The 19,572-nt window shown below is 44.2% G+C and overlaps 1 protein-coding gene across 5 annotated transcripts in view; it reads left to right on the forward strand.

Annotated features, from left to right (window-relative positions):
• Positions 1-2,142: 2,142 nt before the first annotated feature.
• Positions 2,143-19,572, forward strand: part of ARIH2 (ariadne RBR E3 ubiquitin protein ligase 2) — a 43,747-nt gene continuing 26,317 nt past the window's right edge. For 2 of the 5 annotated variants that reach the window (XM_073230576.1, XM_036994265.2), the window contains exons 1-3: positions 2,143-2,658; positions 4,962-5,023; positions 6,418-6,756. In XM_073230576.1, coding sequence (XP_073086677.1) covers positions 6,508-6,756 — 249 coding nt within the window. In that variant the 5' untranslated portion in view covers positions 2,143-2,658; positions 4,962-5,023; positions 6,418-6,507. Of the gene's footprint in view, positions 2,659-4,961; positions 5,024-5,905; positions 6,248-6,417; positions 6,757-19,572 lie in introns of those variants that run through there. The other 3 variants (XM_036994266.2, XM_036994267.2, XM_017679728.3) reach the window with 3 other exon arrangements.

Genomic DNA, 19,572 nt, shown 5'->3' on the forward strand with positions numbered 1-19,572 from the left:
ATTGAGGGGCATTATGATTGGCACACATGGTGTGGGGGGGTCATGGGGAAGACAGTGTAGCAGAGAAGACAAGTAGTGACTGTGGCATCTTTCTACGCTGATGGACAGTGACTTCAATAGGGTATGGGGGGGAACTTTATAATACAGGTGAATGTAGTAACCACAATATTTTTCATGTGAAACCTTCATAAGATTGTACATCAATGATACCTTAATGAAAAAAAAGTAAAAGTAAAATAAAATCACAGCTAATTTTGATTTGGCAGTATCTGTTACAATGTAATATGAGCATAGCAGTTGACTCACCACTTCCATTTCTAGAAAAATAAACCAAAACATTTTCACATCCATGATAAAATAACATCCAAGGGTGTTCATTGCAGCATGATTTGTGAAAAATTGGAAACAAGGCAACCAGCAAAAAGCACAAATACATTACAATACATTCAATAGTAGGAAATACTGAGAAATGCTCCAGCACTGTGGAAGGAGGGTAGCTCTGGAGCCAGGTGACTAGGATGACCACTTTAGGTTGACCACTTCCTAGCTTTATGATCTTGAGCAATCACCACACCCTTCTGTGCCTTAGTTTTCTCATTTGTGAAATGGGGATGATAATAGTACCTTCTGGGTGAAAAGAAAAACTATCTGTGATAGCCTGTTATTAATGAGAAAAAAAGTTTGTGTAAATGTATATATAGCCATAATTATAGTTACATATGTAGATGCATAGAAAGGGTCTGGACAGTGACCACAACCGTAGTTAGGGTACAGAGTTGGAATGAGTTAATGGGAACATTCACAGGTTGCTCTTAATACTTTTGTGTTAGTTCCTTACTTCAGTGTATCAACGTATTGTGTAATTAAAATCAGTAAAAGCAAAGTTAAATGATATATGTATGATATAGGTATGTTTATGTAATATATGCTGTGTGATAGATTATATTTTCCAAAGATGGCCATACCAACATATATCCATTCCGCATTCTTTTCTTACATGTGTTAGGATGTTGGCATTCCTTTATCAAGGGTGGGGCTTCATTTCTTCCCTCTTGAAACTGAAGGGACCTTTGTAACTGCTTGGACCAATGAAATGTCGTGGAAGTAATGCTGTGTGACTTCCAAGGCTAGGTCATAAAAGGAGACAGCTTCCACCTGGCTCTCTCTTAAGATACTTGACCTTGGAACCCAGGCACCATGCTACCAGGAAAACCAGGCCACATGGAGGTCATATGAGTGTTCTGGCTAAGAGCCCCAGCTAGTCCACCACCTGAATCACTATTATTCACCAATGTATGAATAAATAACTCTTCCTATGATTCCAGCTCCCAGACGTTTAGTCTTCTAGCTGAGGAGGCCCTAGACATTGAGCTGGGACAAACCATTCCCATCGTGGCCTGTCCAGATTCCTTTCCCACAGAGAACACAAGAAATTTTATATATTTTATATACAAATATAGTTTGAAAACTGAGTTATCATACACATCATTTATAGGATAGGAAATAACCTCTTCTTGTCAGTAGATGCCTTAGTACAGCATCATTCTTGATGGCTTTCCTTATTGCACATTTCACTATAACTTAAATCCTTACTTTTGGACATCTGGGATGCTGCAAACTTTCTCCTATTATAATCACCTTTCCAAAGCACATACATGTGCACATATAGTTATGTATATTCTTTAATGTTTTGGCTTTCGGGGTCCTTTGCTAGTAACACCATTTAAGGGGACATGTCTAGTCAAAACAAATGAACTGAGTACACTGGATTATATAGTCGGTAAACCTCTGTGTTGCAAATATATATATAATTCATAACCCTACAACATGTTAATCACCCATCACTGTTTATTTTCACTCCAAGTCAATTTGGGGCTTTCTAGAGTTGATTGCACCTCATTTAAGGTACTGGAAAGGTGAGAAATCGTGAATCAGAAAGACGCGAATATACGCAAGAAGTAGACCTATGAGAGCCCACGGGACTTAAGAGATCTTGAACATCAGCACGCGCACGACTAGTGGACCGGTGGAAACGGCCTGGGTGGTCTACGGGCTTGTTCGGCCGCGCGGCTCCCAGACAGCGCCCGCTCCACGCTGGTGCGCCAGCCAGACGCTCTCCGTAACACTTGCCCGCAGGTCCTGGAAGGTCCTGGAAGTCACGATGGCACTTCCGACACTGTTTCAGGAAACTGTGCAGCGAGGCAAGTAAGATCCAATCTCGTCCGGTGCACGGGAAGCTGGAGACCCGGGCGGCGAACCCGCGCCGACAGGGGGCAAGTCCTCCGTCCACGCCCCGGCGCCGGGATCCGCCGAAGGGAGGGCGGTAGGGCCCGTCCGAGGCTCCCCGAGAGCGCGGGTTCGGGTGAGAGGCTCTTTCCAGGCGCGGGGCTGAGCCCGGCCCGCAGAGCGGAACCATCGCCAGCGCCTGCCACGACCCCCGCGACCGCTGGGCGACCCCGGGCCGGAAATGACGCGCGGCGCCAAGCACTTCCGGGGCTGCTGAGACGGCCCCGCCGGAGGAAGCAGCGCGGGCCCTGACCGGTGTTGGCCCGCCGCCGCCGCCGCCGCCGCCGCCGTCGTCTCCGGGTCCGCGCCTCGGGCCCGGCCCGACCCGGTCTGGCTCGCGCGGGCTCAGCGGCCGCGGGGCCGCGGCTCTCGGTGAGTGCGCGGCGCGAGGCGCGACCTTGTTTACGCCGGCGGGCCGGGAGGGTGGGCTCCCGCGCGCCTCCCCCGGAGCCGGCTCCGCCTTCGCCACCGCCCGCGAGGCCCCCGGCCGCGGCCGCTCGGCACGGTCTTCGCGCTGCGCCGCCCGCCGAGAGGCTTCCGGCGCGGCCACCTCTTCTCCCCAGCCGGGCCACTGGGCCTGCCCCGGGCGCCGGGGAGGCGCGTCGGCTGCGGGGCTCCGGCCGAGGCGTCCTTGGGGGCCCTGGCCGCGCCCCGCGGGTGGTTAAAGCCCGCCCGGCGGAGCCCCGCGTGCGGTCTGCGTCCTCGCGGACGGACGCCCGGGCTTGTGCGGGCCCGAGCGCTGCCCTGTCCCGCGGAACTTTCTGCCACAGTGGACGTGTTCCGTACCTTCGCCGGCCAGCAGGGTGGCCACCACCTAATGTGGCCGCGGAACATTGCGCTTGTGGCTGGAGCGACCAGCCACAAAATGAAAAACCAAATTTTAGGTTTTACTCGCTATTTAAGTTAAATTTAAATAACCACATGTGGCTGGTGGCTACCGTAGGAAACAAGACAGATACTGCGTAGAGTTTTGAAACTTAAGTTGCTGGTTCATAGTTTTGTACCAAGTAGTTTTATTTGAGTTGTATGTAAGCTTTTGTAAATGACCCTTCAGAACTTAATGTTATATCTGGGGTAAACATCGTCAGACTCGCCAAAAAGTCATTGTTTTGTTCTTGTCAAGTTTAAATTGAGAAGTCTTCAGTTCGAGTCCTTTAGCCCAGGTTGAGTGTCAGGTTTTCAGAACACGTGATTTCGGCTCTGGGGAAAAGTCATTTCTATTCCTCCTTTTCTGTCTGGGATGGAGGGATAATATCTAATATCTGAAGGAAGTCAAAGCGTTTTCGTGGATTCTAATACGGCGATGACACGGTGGCCCCTGTCAAGCAGAGCAGAGACATCTGACTTTGAAAAAATAAAGTTTTTACTTTAATCTGGACCTGCACCCAATAACTAGAAAATGGCTTTCTCTCTTTTGGAGGGGAACCTGAAATTATCCCGTTTTAGTTGGTGAGTTTAGTATATGGGCAAGGTCTAAGCCCCAGGGAAAGTGAAAAACATGCCCTTTTGTTGTGATTCTGGAGAAAGCTTTGTGGATAGTATTAGCTCTAGGAAGGTTGGGGGGTTAGGAATCTCCATAGCCATTGATCTGGTGTAAAGTATAGACGCTGTGCTCTCTGGCTTGCCGGCTCTGTGATCCTGGGCAAGTTACTTAGCCTTTTTAGACCTCGAGCTTCCTCATTTGTAAGAAAGAGATGATAGCCACTTTGTAGGGTTGGGAAGATTTAATGAAAATGAGTCTGACCTGAAAGTGTCTCTCATTAAATGAGACCTGTTATTAGTGAGATTTTGTAGATGGGAGCAATAGTCATAGATTCTATTTGTCCAGTAAGCCATATTTTAGATAAAAAAGCAGGTTAAAGAAAAAAGGTCTAAACAAAATAAATTTTCCTCTACTATTTTGGAAATTATCTTCCATAATAATTGTTTGGATTTTGGTTTTCATTTAGTTTGTGTTTGCTTGTCTGTATATGAAATATTTCTTTGGGAGTTACAAGCTCTGGTTTTCTAAGAAATCCTGAAGGATGAGGAAATGACCATAACATTTCTAAATGAGTAAGCAAGTAGTGCTTAGTGGGGTCTGTACCTGCGAAAGTCAGATGGCCCTTGAGCATGTCAGAAGATAGGTGGGAAATGGGTGTTAATACTGCTTGGTGGGTATCCTTTTGGGGAACATTTTTAACTTGAAAATTTTTTCGTGAGTAAAGTAAGATCTGAAGTATTGGCAGTATTCTGTAAGTGTTAGATTACCACAGTGGAGGTGACTTTATAATTAAAACCCAGCTTTAGGTCAATTACAGTTTACTTTTGTCAATCTCTGTAACATTTAGGATTGAAATTAGTTAATTCAGGGGAACTGAACAATAGGAGTAAGGTGGTGGGTTTTCAAACTGAGGAAGGGAATTGGATATCCATTTCCATCACTAGGACCCCTGGTTAAATTATTGTCAGCTGTTTACATTGTATACTTTCTTTTTTCTAGAAGGCCATGTAACTCTTGTCATTGTAATTATGAGATATGCATTTCTGGGGGACTTACAAGAAAATAATTTCATAATTACTCTGGCCCCTTGCTGCTTGTCCTTTTAAATGTCTTTGCTTTTAAAAAAATAAATTTGCAAAAGCAGGCTACCAATTCTAAGACATATAAATAGAATTCTCTCTTTTCATTTTAGATGGAAACTATATGACAGAATATTTGGGTGACATCTTCATGAAAGAGCTTCAAGAATTACAGGTATCCTTAAATATTCATTTTTTCTCCTAAAGAAAAAATACCCTAGTTAAGTTCAGTTGTGATTAGGTGATTCTACCATACAGAACAATTTGTTAAAAGTCAGACTGCAAAATTATATTATTGCCTTCTCATTAATGTGAAATGGTTTTAAACTTTGAGCATTTACAGTTAACATATCAAACAGATTCACTAATATTTTTATAACATCACTAAAAGGTGGCTGTGTAGTCCTTTAGACTGGTTACATAGGTACAGATTCATTTTTAATCTTGTTTTAATTATGTTTATTTTACTTTTTTAAGAGAGAGATTATCTACTTCAGACAAACTTTCTATTTACTTTTCTGTTTAATCCAGACTTTGGTATGTAGATTATTTACATACCATTCAGTCCAAATGCTCTTGTATTTCAAGGTCCTGTAAGTTTTTTGATTTAAGTCACTATTTGATCCCGTTTCTTGCAAAATGATCACTTGAAGTAGTACTTGTGCAGAGAAGTTAACAGGTATTTGTTAGAATCTTCTGGGAGTTGAAGTTAGGCCCCATCATGGGCTTTGTCAGCTGGTGGATTTCCCTTTCTGTGTAAGAGACCATTTTGATCTGTGAGGAGTGTTCAGTAGCTGGTTCCATTTGAGCTCTTGTTTCTTCACCCTGTTAGGTTTCCATTTTCCCTAGTCTCAGTCCTGCTAAAGCAGAATATCTATAGTTTTCCTTCACTTTGAGGTCAGTTTTTTTACTCTAGATACCCTTATAAAGGCTGTGTAGGACCCTTTGAAACTGAAAAGTCAGTTAACTTTGCAACTAGAGGAAGATGTTGAAAAGCTTTGTGGCTTTGATTTGTTTATTTATTCTTTCATTTACTAACCATGCTCCTGTTTTCCAGATATCTGAGAAAGACATCTGTGAGACAGTGGCATTCTTTTCCTAGCTATTACAGGAGGAAGGAACTGTGTTCCTGTGTACGCGCTGTGTGGATCACCACTCAGTGAGGCGTGATCAGCCAAGAGATTTTAAACTTTGGTAGTTCAACCTTTAGGTTGCTTCCCCTGGTGGTCACCCCACTTGGGGATGTACTTCTGTCTTAAGGACTCTGGCAGGAAGGACAAGTCCACAGGAATTTGACTCCTTGACATGAAGCAGACAGCCTTATACTTTCATGACAGACGCTTCATGTGGAGTTACTATTGTCACAGCTTTTGCTCCTCCAGGAAAGGGTTTCCAGTTGGTGAGTCTGGGCAGGGAGCTGACGGTGAGGTTTCCTGAATGAGACCAGAGGTGGGAAAGGCTACAGTAGGGGTAGGGCCAGGGCCATGCCATTTTGATTCTCTGATTGTTTCTATTACGACTTCTTATAGTGAAAGTAACACTTTTTTTTTTCTTTTCTTCCCTTTGAAGACAAAGACACTAATGCATTTGAGACAGTGGTAACTTTTGGGGGGAGGGAAACAGCTGCTTTCCTGATCTGCAACTTGACCGGATGCTAAGATGTCTGTGGACATGAATAGCCAGGGGTCTGACAGCAATGAAGACGACTATGACCCAAATTGTGAGGAGGAGGAAGAGGATGAGGACCCTGGGGATATAGAGGACTATTACGTGGGAGTGGCCAGCGACGTGGAGCAGCAGGGGGCCGATGCCTTTGATCCTGAGGAGTACCAGTTCACCTGCTTGACCTACAAGGAGTCTGAGGGTGCCCTCAATGAGCACATGACCAGCTTAGCCTCTGTCCTAAAGGTGAGCAGTGTTGTCTACCTCAGGTGTCATCCCCCACCCAATTAAATCAAATATGAGTTGCTGCTATCTAAGGTCTCCTCCAGACTGATGGGCCTGCAGCTTGAAACCAAATTTAAATATATGTTGCATCATTTGGACACATCTCATGCATGTACTTTGTTTTTCTGTTATGTGCATATCTAAGGCCCTCAGATTCCCAGACTACTAAGAATTAGAAAGGAGGGGTGAGGTGGATTTAGGAAACTGTAGACCACAAGTACATATAAACAGAATTGCTTAGATTATCTCGTTTCAGTAAGTGAGTCTTATGGAGCTTGACAGGTAAATACGATAAGCATCAGATTCACCATCTTCCGCACCTGTGTGAGTGAAGGGTAAATGTCTTGAGAGGCACCCAGATCCCCCAGTTTGCCCTGAATAATCAGTGCCTCTGGGCTGATGAGCTCATTTGTTTCATAATACTGATGACTAATGTCTGACGTTTAAAGAGATTTTAGCAGTAACTATAAGAATAAAGTAGGTTCTCATAGCTTGTATTTCATTGATTCCGCTGGATGTTAATGTGGAAATTTTAAGGAACTAACAAAGTTGGTTATTCCAGCATGGTTCTTAATTTTCAATACTTAAACGAGCATACTTTTCAATGTCCTGCGCCTCAGGCCCATTACTGTCCTCACTGTGTACATTCACTACTACGTAATACGACATCAGCTCACAGTGTACTCACGCAGAACACTGTGTACTGGGAATGTTCTTACCCTCATTCAGTTTTCCAGCACGTTTCTTCCTCCTGGAAAGTTGGCCTTTATGTGGAAGTGAGGGACATTCCTCTTTCTTCACTGACCTTCCTATAGGTAGGAACTATTATAGATTTTATTATCTGCTAAATTGAAGGTCAAGGGCACATCAGCATGATTTTAACCAAATAATGTTCTTGTTGGTATTTAATAAGTTATGGAAACAACTAAGGTGTGCCGTGTATGATTTCTATAAAAGTTGTTTTATCTGCTAGTTCGGGGATTTTCTTTCCAGCGGTCAGCAGAGACTAGTACCTTGGACTTGGATACTCTGGGCTTTATCAGCAGCTAGGTGGCGGCTGAGAGCTGAGGCTGCTGTGACTCACCCTGGGAGCGAGTGCAGACTTTCCTCTTGTACTCAGCAGAAAGCTGTAGAGAGCGGAGGCCCCTTTGGAACCCTGTGGAGGTCTGGGATTCATGCACTGTAGCTACAGCAAAGCTGCTGGGACCTCAGTCTCCAGAGGGCCTTTCCCTAGTGGAACAGAGGCATTGGGTCACTTCCTTCCTCACCACAGACACCTCTCCCTGTCTGGTCGACTAGTTCTTTGGCTTTAACCATACTGTCGGATTGTACACGGTGTTGGTATTTTAAAATAGAAAAGGAGCTGTCAGGTGTGTGCCCGCATGCTTGGCAGTATCGGTTTATTAAAGTCCCCATCTCAGACCCTAGGAATGGCACAGGGATTATCCGTTTGTTAAGCCTTCTGTGCTGACTTTCCTGGCCTGTCAGAGACAGCTGAGGAGCCCTGTCACCTGTCCTCTCTCCCTCCTCTTTTCTTAAAACTGTAGTAAAATATATATAACAAAAAATTTATTATTCTTATTAGGTTCTTATTAGGTGGACATAATTCCTCCTCCTAGTGTCCTAGGGCTCCTTCAGAGTCTGGTGTGAGTGTTCCCTGAGTGACCCCCGGAACACAGTGGTTGTGCCTCCTTTGGTCTCAGTGCCCAGGCACTGCCACCCATGTGTTAGGTCATACCCTGCAGTCTTCTGGCTGCTTCTGCTGTTTTATCTTTCTGTGTGATTTTGCATGACTCCTGCAACCAGATTGCCGCTTCCTGGAGCGCAGAAACTACCGTATACCTGTTCTCCCCCATCATTTCTGTCAGTGTCTCATCCCCAGTAGGCATTGAGCAGGGCCTTGGCTATGTGTGGGCTTTGTGGGCTGTCGCCGACAGTTGCTCGTGTTGGTGTGAGCAATCTCTGCTGCGTGCCCACCTGTACTGCACGGAAGGGCACTACTCTGGCCCTCAGGTTCATGGGAAGAGCGAAAGGAACTCAGAACAGAGATGAAATCATGAAAAGAGATGGAAGAAGTTGAGACGTGGGAATAGGGTTAAAGAGAAAATGGGGAGGAGGAAAGTAGTTCATGAAAATGCAGATGGTGGTGGAAGAGACCTCTCAGCCCAGCTCACTGGAGGAGCATGTTCACACCATTTTCTTTCTGGGGCTGGGCAGCAAGGCTGCTCGTTCTTGGCTTGTCTGCACATAAAGGGACTCTGTGGTGGTGTAAGCAGCTCAGGAATTTGACCAGCTTGGCTAGGCAGAAACAGCTTGGTTAGAAGGAAAGGCGAAGGAATTGCTCACAATCTTGCTTTTTCAGGCTGACTAAAAACTAAGTGGTTTTCGTCCTTGTGATGAAAATGTTTTGCGTTGAGGTGCTGCGCTCACTGGCGGGTGCTGGGTGCTTCAGCTGCCCCCGCTCCCTGCTTGTGTCTCTGCGCAATGGCTAGTTATCACCCAGCTCACCCCAGATGCCTGCATCACCAGTGGTGTGTGCTGTCTGTATACCTCTGATGTTTGAGATATCTGATTCTGCCATGTGATTTAGGTGCTATTTGACTACTAGGAAATGTGACGTATTTGGTTTTAAAGTATAGCTCGTCAACGCTGTCTGTGAACAGAAGCAGTCACAGTTTGGTGGGGGGTGGGGGCGTGCAGTTTTTGGGGACACTCATCTCTGTTGTTTCACTGTGTGTTATCAGTTGCCTATGGATGAGCCACAGGTGAGTGTAAATTAAGCCTTTTAGGATTTGATGTAGAAAAACCCCAATTGGGACACTCGCCTTTTGGTTTGGTGGGAGCCTCTGGTGGCAGAGGGTAACTGTCCACAAGTGAGGTCTCTGCTTGAGGAGGGAAAGTGCCCAGCAAGTCAGGGCAGGGACTGAGGACAGACAGCAGCGCAGACACTCGTCTGTTACTGGGGGAAACTCCGGGGATTCAGGGCATGGCAGAGCAGACACATTATTGTGAGAATGAGCCATCATCCTACACTAGTAGAGTGTCATGAGAGACGGAGTTTTGCCAGGCGAGGTTTTGTGTTGTTGGAAGGGGGAAATCTCTGATGAATGCTTTTAGTGATCATATACGAGTCTTAAAAGAAAACAAAGGTACCTTTTTTACACAGTGTACTTATTTTTATATGAAACTTATACCAAGATTGTTTTGTTGCTACTGTAGGTTAGCGAGGCCCTTTCTAGTGGTAACAGGCATTTTTGAACAAAATGTGTGAGTAGTTAGCCAAGAAGAATTTTGTTGTTCAGTGACTCCTGTTTATATGGCTCCATGAAGCATGAGGCATTTGCTGTCAAGCTGCTCAGGAGCAGGCTCGGCCAGCAGATCCCCAGACTGAGCACAGGCCGGCTTTCGTTGGCGGTGGGCCACCTGAGTCCCCTCATTGTGCACTTTTCTGCCCTGCAGCATGAGAGGGGTGTCTGGGGGGCCCCAGCCAGCAGTCAGAAGGAAGAAGTGGTAGTGCCCTGAGCTGGGCAGGCCAGAGAGCCTTGGGTGGGGCAGAAGGCAGGAGTGGGGGGACGGAAGTTGACTTCTGGGCTGGAGTGGAGACTGGGACATCTGAGTGAAAAAGAATTAGATGTGCAGGGTCATGAACCCAGCCTGAGGTGTATTTACTGTTGTAGAAAGGGCACAGAGTTCTTAAACTTCTTTAGCACCAAACTGTGCTGCTCATTTCTCAAGCCCGGTGTATCCCAGATAGGATTGCAAAAATAAGCTGGTTATGATGAGTGTTTTTATGAGTCTTGCTTTATCAACTGCAGTATTAACTTGTTCCCTAAAACATTCTATTCTGCCACCCTCCTACCTGAATTTGTTTTAAAATCTAGTCTTGGCTGTTTAGCAACATATAGCTGGAAAATCTCTTAAGATTCTTCTTCTGTGGATCATTTTTCCCCATTGAATGATTCCTAATGAGTTTTCAGGGCTTTTGACTCTTAAGTGCAGAAGCCTCTGAAGCCCTGCTTTCAAAGCGACCTGGTTTCTGTCTGTTTGCACTTTAGTAACATAAGCGGTTGATGTTCTTAACACAGGATGCTTTACATTTAGCCTTTTAAGTGGCACCAACTATTTGATATCTAAGAGACTTTATTTCTTAAATCAACTTTTATATCCTGATTTGGCTGAATCTTAAGACCATTTTATTTTTATTTGCATATTCATTAATTAACCAAGTAATGGTTGTATTTTTGTTATCACTAATGGGGAAGTATCTTCAAGCCAGGTCTAGTACGATGTTTGTGTCCTGAGCAGCCATCTGATTTCTATTTTTATGACCTGATGTCAGGTTTTTTTGCATGGCTGTATCTCAGTAGAACCTAGATTAAATTCCTGTGTTTCAAATCGTTGGTTAGTGGGTATGTTGACATCGTGATGCCTCAGTCTGGAAGTCCGATATATGTTTTACTGATGTATAAATTTATTTTTAAAAGGGAGACGAGAAATGTTCAGAGTGACACTGAGGATTTGCTTGAGGATTTGCCTCGGTACAGCTCATGCCAGAGTTGTCCCCGTCTTGCCAGCTTTGAAAGGTTATTGTCATCACTGACTTTGCGTCCTCGTTGTGTACCTGGCACCACACACATGCTCACTGCCTTCCAGAAAGGCAGCTTTTCGTCAAATTCAAGGCCAGCCAGTGTTTTTGCTGTGCTCTCACACTACCATAGAGACCATTTAAAGCATTTAAAGTGTAATCCGGAGGATACTAATCCCACACCTGTGTCCTAATCCTGAATTAATTTATATGTAAACTTTATTGTTAAGATGTTACTATGGTATTTAACAGTATCCTTCATAATGCCATTAATCTAAAATCAAAGTTTTCTTCCTTGTTCATTATCCTTCAGGTCTTGTCCATATTGATATATAATATTACTGTGCTGCTATCTGATGCCTTCATTCAGCCATTATTTACTGAGCACCTACAGTGAACTAGGCCCCAGAGAAATAGCTGTGAGCAAAATAGACCCAAACCCCTGCCCTGGTCAGCATTACCTATATTTTTATATTCTGTTGTTTTCATGTATATTTCTAACATTTCCCCTCCTCTTACTTCATCACCATGACTTTTCTCCATGGCACACTGTCTTGTTCTTGGGCCATGCTTGGCTCATATCTTCCCTGCTGGGCACTTAGGTGACCTGTGTGTCCCTGCTGTTGGGACTGGTCACACTGCTAGGTGAGCTCTCGTGGATGTGGCCTCTGTGTCTGTCGGGCCTTGGCTTGAGCCTGGGCTCATGGTCAGGTGACTGGGTTCCAGCCCCTTCTCTGCTGTCCAGTGCGGTGTGATATTGGTACGTTCCTCGGCATCCGTAAGCTGAGGTTTTCCCATCTGTCCATGTGGTAGTGATGACGCCTCTACAGCTCTGGGGGAGGCACTGCGGTGACGTGGAGCAGAACGGGGGATGTTGCTGTCATGTCGTCGTGGTCCCCTTAGGACGCATTCATAGGACTGTGCGCTGTGGGCGGGGACAGGAGGCAGATGGAGGAAGGTCTGGAACACTGCTGACCGACACCTATGTGCGTGTGCTGGGTAGGTTGCGCTCTTTGGTTTGCCCTCTCCCAGAGCATCTGGTGCCCTTCTCCTGGGCCTGCTGGTAAGAAAAGTACACATAATTCATGGTGTATTTTGAATCGGAACAGAAAAAAGGATACAGTGGAATATGGCCTGTGTCGTGCCTGCTGTCTTTGCTCTTGAGGCTGCATCAGTGCCACTTAATGAATTGGGGGTCTCTGCTCCTGAGGTACCCCCTCCTCCTTCTAACTTTTGCCCTATCCCAGCCAGTCTCTCTCTTTTACTTTGTCTTTGCCCCTACTGCTCTCAAAATAACTTGGAGGAGCAGGTCTCTGCCTGGAAGAGGGAAGTGTCGCGGGTGAGACCTGAGAAAGACGCAGAGTAGAGCAGCGGGAGCTTCTTGTCCTCCCCTTCGGAAGTCTGGCTCCCTGGGGCTCAGTTGCTTCAGCTGATGTGGTTGTCAGAGTTTGAAGCTTATGTTGTGTTCCCTTTCGTCAAGCTACCACAATGAAACGTTTTCACTGTGATGACCACGAGCCATTGACCGTAAGTAGAGATACAGACAGGATGAGCGAGAGGTTTGTGTGGTCATTTTAAGAGAACAGAGCTGTTCTTACCATCCTGAGCACGGAGTGGGCTCCGTCTGGAAGAGCTGCTCTCTCTGACTAGGAGTTTCCTGCATACTCTGGGAAGTCTTTCTACCCACTCTCATTTCCTTTATGCCTTATTTTAGGCTCTCAGTGGTCCATCTCTCATTCTCATTTCCCAGTCTGTATGTCAAGTTGCCTCCTTTAATGAGGAATAACTAACTCCAGTGCCATTTGACACAGCTTCTGGGCTCTCTAAACCTGGTGCCTCCACTACCCACTGCGCTGGGCACTGACACTTTACCCTGACTCCCTTCTCCCAGGAAGCCTTCCTGGTGCCCAGGCAGAGTCGGGCACTCTGTACCCCTCAGTATATACTTGTATGCTTACTGGAAATCCATCGTTTGTAAACCAGGGCTTGATGTCTTTGAGACAGAGACCCACGTTTTCTCTTTGTATAACAGCACCTCACAGAAATGTCTGCATACAGTTTGTTTTCATGTTGCTGATTGTTGATCTGACTGTCTGAGCCCAGGTCAGGAAATGCATAAGTTGGGAATTCAACCCCAGAGTGATGCATTTGTGTGCTCCTATTTGTAAACAGAGGGTGTACTTGTCAAAGGGTTTCCATGAAGCCAGCTGGCTTCTAAGTAGAGCTGGTATACGCCTAATGGGTGAGTGGTTCCCAGCTTGGGGTGCATGTCAGAATTCATTTTGGCAATTCCTATAAAGAAGCCTAAGTTTCATGCAGATGTAACGAAACAGACTCTTCAGAAGTGAGGCTGGGTATTTTATATTATATTCATGTGGAAGTGCAAAAGAAAGTTAGGAAATAATTCAAGTTATCCCAGTGAGGCAGGAGCGTGTCCACCATTGGGAGCTGGCTTGTGACCGGAGTGTGGGTACACATCCGCTGCCCAGCCCTGCTCGCCAGCTGGGGAGGTTTCCGTCGTGCATTAGATGTCTAAATGGACCTTCATATTTCTTTGACTGTGAAGTAAAAGTGGTTTTTATGTCCATGTTGATAATGAGTATGTAGAAATGACTGCAGGTATCTGCAATCGTAAATACAATGCAGGTGTTACAGGCTGTGAATGACGTGGCATCGAAGAGCACCTCTGATCCTTTCTGCCAGCTTGCTGACACTGGCTTCCGCTTCACAGTGCTTGGCGGCCCTCATATCTACTCCCCCATTTGTTTTGGTTTATTAGTATTCACAAGTCTGTAGCAGGTTTTTATTTATTTATTTATTTATAAAATTTTGCTACCATTAATGTACAATTACGTGAACAACATTATGGTTACTAGACTCCCCCTGTTATCAAGTCCCCCCCACATCCCATTACAGTCACTATCCATCAGTGTAGTAAGATACTGTAGAATCACTACTTGTCTTCTCTGTGTTGTACTGCCTTCCCCGTGTCCCCCCACACACATTATATGTGCTAATCTTAATACCCCATTTTCCCCCTTATCCTTCCCTTCCCACCATCCTCCCTTGTCCCTTTCCCTTTGTTAACTGTTAGTCCATTCTTGGATTCAGTGATTCTGCTGCTGTTTTGTTCCTTCAGTTTTTTCTTTGTTCTTATACTCCACTTATGAGTGAAATCATTTGATACTTGTCTTTCTTCGCCTGGCTTATTTCACTGAGCGTAAGACCCTCTAGCTCCATCCATGTTGTTGCAAATGGAAGGATTTGTTTTCTCTTATGGCTGAATAATATTCCATTCTGTGTATATATACCACATCTTCTTTATCCATTCATCTACTGACAGACACTTAGGTTGCTTCCATTTCTTGGCTATTATAAATAGTGCCACGATAAACATAGGGGTGCATATGTCTTTTTCAAAGTGGGCTGCTGCATTCTTAGGGTAAATTCCTAGGAGTGGAATTCCTGGGTCAAATGGTATTTCTATTTTGAGTTTTTTGAGGAACCTCCATACTGCTTTCCACAGTGGTTGAACTATTTTACATTCCCACCAACAGTAGAGGGTTTCCCTTTCTCCACATCCTCACCAACATTTGTTATTCATCTTTTGAATGTTGGCCGTCCTAACTGGTGTGAGGTGATATCTCATTGTGGTTTTAATTTGCATTTCTGTGATGATTAGGGATGTGGAGCATCTTTTCATTTGCTTGTTGGCCATCTGAATTTCTTCTTTGGAGAAGTGTCTGTTCATATCCTCTGCCCATTTTTTATTTGGCTTATTTGCTTTTTGTTTGTTGATGTGCATGAGCTCTTTATATAATTTGGATGTCAGCCCTTTATCAGATCTGTCACTTACAAATATATTCTCCCATACTGTAGGATGTCTTTTTGTTCTACTGATGGTGTCCTTTGCTATACAGAGCTCTTTAGTTTGATATAGTCTCACTTGTTCATTTTTCTTTTTCTTTTTTTTCTTTTGGTATCATTAATCTACAATTACATGAGCAACATTATGGTTACTAGACTCCCCCCATCAAGTGCCCCCCACATACCCCATTGCAGTCACTGTCTATCAGCATAGTAAGATGCTACAGAATCACTACTTGTCTTCTCTTTGCTGTACAGCCCTCCCCGTGTCCTCCCCTACATTATGTGTGCTAATCGTAATGTCTGTTTTTCCCCCTTATCTCTCCCTTCCCATCCATCCTCCTCAGTCCCACTTGTTCATCTTTGCTTTTGTTTCCCTTTCCTGGAGAGATATGTTCATGAAGAAATTGCTCGTTTATGTCGAAGAGATTTTTGCCGATGTTTTTTTCTAAGAGTTTATGGTTTCATGATGTACATTCAGGTCTTTGATCCATTTTGAGTTTACTTTTGTGTATGGGGTTAGACAATAATCCAGTTTCATTCTCTTACATGTAGCTGTCCAGTTTTGCCAATACCAGCTGTTGAAGAGGCTGTCATTTCCCCATTGTATGTCCATGGCTCCTTTATCATATATTAATTGACCATATATGCTTGGGTTTATATCTGGGCTCTCTAGTCTGTTTCATTGGTCTATGAGTCTGTTCTTGTGCCAGTACCAAATTGTCTTGATTACTGTGGCTTTGTAGTGGAGCTTGAAGTCAGGGACCGTAATTCTCCCCACTTTATTCTTCCTTCTCAGAATTGCTTTGGCTATTTGGGGTCTTTTGTGGTTCCATATGAATTTTAGAACTACTTGTTCGAGTTCATTGAAGAATGCTGTTGGTATTTTGATAGGAATTGCATTGAATCTGTAGATTGCTTTAGGCAGGATGGCCGTTTTGACAATATGATTCTTCCTGTCCATGAGCATGGATGTGTTTCCATTTATTGGTATCTTCTTTAATTTCTCTCACGAGTATCTTGTAGTTTTCAGAGTGTAGGTCTTTCACTTCCTTGGTTAGGTTTATTCCTAGGTATTTATTCTTTTTGATGCTATTGTGAACGGAATTGTTTTCCTGATTTCTCTTTCTGCTAGTTCATCGTTAGTGTATAGGAACGCAACAGATTTCTGTGTATTAATTTTGTATCCTGCAACTTTGCTGAATTCAGATATTAGATCTAATAGTTTTGGAGTGGAGTCTTTAGGGGTTTTATGTACAATATCATGTCATCTGCAAACAGGGACAGTTTGACTTCTTCCTTACCTATCTGGATGCCTTTTATTTCTTTGTGTTGTCTGATTGCCGTGGCTAGGACCTCCAGAACTGTGTTGAATAAAAGTGGAGAGAATGGGCATCCTTGTCTTGTTCCCCATCTTAAAGGAAAAGCTTTCATCTTCTCTCTGTTCAGTATGATGTTGGCTGTGGGTTTGTCATATATGGTCTTTATTGTGTTGAGGTACTTGCCCTCTATACCCATTTTGTTGAGAGTTTTTATCGTGAATGAATGTTGAATTTTGTCAAATGCTTTTTCAGCATCTATGGAGATGATCATGTGGTTTTTGTCCTTCTTTTTGTTGATGTGGTGGATGATGTTGATGGATTTTTGACTGTTGTACCATCCTTGCTTCCCTGGGATGAATCCCACTTGATCATGATGGATGATCCTTTGGATGTATTTTTGAATTTGTTCTGGTAATATTTTGTTGAGTATTTTTGCATCTATGTTCAGTAGGGATATTGGCCTGTAATTTTCCTTTTTTGTTGTATCTTTGCCTGTTTTTGGTATTAGAGTGATGTTGGCCTCGTAGAATGAGTTTGGGAGTATTTCCTCTTCTACTTTTTGGAAAACTTTAAAAGGGAGGATGGGTATTAGGTCTTCACTAAATGTTTGATAAAATTGAGCAGTGCAACTATCTGGTCCAGGAGTTTTGTTCTTAGGTAGTTTTTTGATTACCAATTCAATTTCCTTGCTAGTAATTGGTCTATTCAAATTTTCTGTTTCCTCCTGGGTTAGCCTTGGTAGGTTGTATTTTTCTATAAAGTTCTCCATTTCTTCTAGGTTTCCAGTTTGTTACCATATAATTTTTCAGTCTGTAACAGTTTTATTTACCATAGCCAAAAGCTGGGAACAACTCAAATATCCATAAACAGATGAGTGAACAAATAGTGCACACACATAGAACAGCACGCTTCTCAGTAGTGTAAGATAGAATCATCGTTGATAAATGTCAGAATGACTGTGCTGCATGGGGGAACCTGGGGGGTCAAAAGAGTAAACGTTTTGTGATTGCAGTCATATCAAATTGTAGAAAATGCAAACTAATCTATTGTAAAGGAAAATAACTCAGTGATTCCCTGGAGAGTTGGGAGGGCAGGAATAGAGAGATAATTAAAGAGCGCAGGGTAAATGCACCTCCCATTTTTGAATACCGTGAAAGGGAAAGTATGCTATAAACTCATAATAACAAAGAGGTCAGGGGGGATCATCATTGCACATGGGAGCCAGTTTGTCCAGCAGATCTTTGAAGAGGCCTTCCTGACTACAAAGGCTGCAGAAGTGTGCTGCACCCAGGCTTACTCAAAGGTCTGCATGTAGAATGGTCAGCCCTACCCGCACGTGGTCTCCAGACAAAACAGTCTGCTATTTTTAACAAATAGTATGAACTGGGGAGGCAGAGGGCCCTTAAAAGCTGTGAGATTTGGTTGGCCTCATTATTTGGGGGCCCTTGAGTCTTGAGTAACAGCTCTCTCTGATAGATTATCCTGAAGAGAAGCCCTTCAGGCGATAGGTTCTGTCCACAAACGAGCATAGTGTGGAGTCATTTTCTGCCCCCACCATTGTAATAGTCACATAAAACTAACCCTTTTAAAAGGCGTATGATTCAGTGGCATTAGTATATTCACAGTGTTCGGCAACTGTCATCTCCTTCTAGTTCCAAAACAGTGTCATCCCCCCAAAAGGGAGGCTGGTGCTCATTCTGCAGTTACTGTCTACTCCCCCAGCCCCTAGCAACCCCTGCTCTGTGTTCTCTCTCTGTGCAGTCACCTAGTCTGTGTGTCATGTAAATGGAATCATGTGACATGTGACCTTTTGTGTCTGGTTGTTTTCATTTAGCATTATGTTTTCGAGGTTCATCCAAGTTTTAGCATGTATCAGTACTTCATTCCTTCTTTTGGTGACCCTTCACTTTTCAATGTGAATGGCTAAACAAGAATCACCAGACATTTGAGGAAAACATGCAAAATTTAAAAAAAAAAGAAAAAAGAGAAGAAAAATTGACCTACTGAAACAGACCGGTGGATGATTTTGTTTGTTTTTGAAAGCACACTCTAGTATCCTTGAAGATACTCCAGAAGATGTGGCATCCATAAAACAATCAGATGCCACAGGAGCATCTGAAAGGAGGAAAACATTAAAGTAAAAGAAGAAGAAAATTCCCAGGAGCTAGAGAGATGCAGACTTCGCGTTGCAAGGGCCCAGCCGTTGCCCAGGAGGCGGGGACAGATCCACTGCTATAGGACTGTCACTGAAACTTAGGATAACGAGGATAAACAGGAAGGCCTAACCGTGTCCACAGCAACACACCAGGTTTTTCTAAACGAAATGGTGGTCAGATGCCTCCTCAGCAACAGTGGCGACCAGAGGACCACGGAGCAAGTCTTCATAGATTGAACCTGGAATTCTGTCCTTGCAAAATAAATTCATTTTCAGATGTGCAAGGACTCCTAAAGTTTACCTCCCTTGCACCTTTTCTGAAGTAGTTACTTATAGATGAAGATCAGAATGAGGAAAATAAAGAATTCAAAAAATGATTAAAGTAATACTATATAGTCCACAGAAAAGTCTTACGATATCGCCTGTATAACAGGTGCCCCAATTTGAACAGAATTTTGGTGGCTCCAGGAAAAATTTCTTTAGGGACAGGAAGTGGAAGACTCCAAGCAACAGATAGAGTGACATGGAAGACAGGACGTGGTGCAGAAACCAGGGAGCCCTGCACAGGGGGGGAGGGCAGTCCGTGGAGAGCAGGAGGCCTGGCGCACACAAGGTGCAAGCCAGACGCAAGGCAGGCAAAGCACAAGTGATTGGCAGCAGCCAAGTGAAGAAGGCATATCTGGGCCTATGTGTGAATAGTCTCCTTCGAGTGGCCCAAGGTTAGTGCTATGGAAGCCCAAAGCAGTTCTGGGCTTGTGAAAAGCATCTTCAGTTACAAAGGTAACTGGTAGTACTGATCTGAATATTAAAAAGTCAGGTTTGGAGGGGGAGGGAGTGGGTGAGCACAC

The sequence above is a fragment of the Manis javanica genome, chromosome 3, assembly GCF_040802235.1.
Source record: "Manis javanica isolate MJ-LG chromosome 3, MJ_LKY, whole genome shotgun sequence".
Classification (NCBI taxonomy): domain Eukaryota; kingdom Metazoa; phylum Chordata; class Mammalia; order Pholidota; family Manidae; genus Manis; species Manis javanica.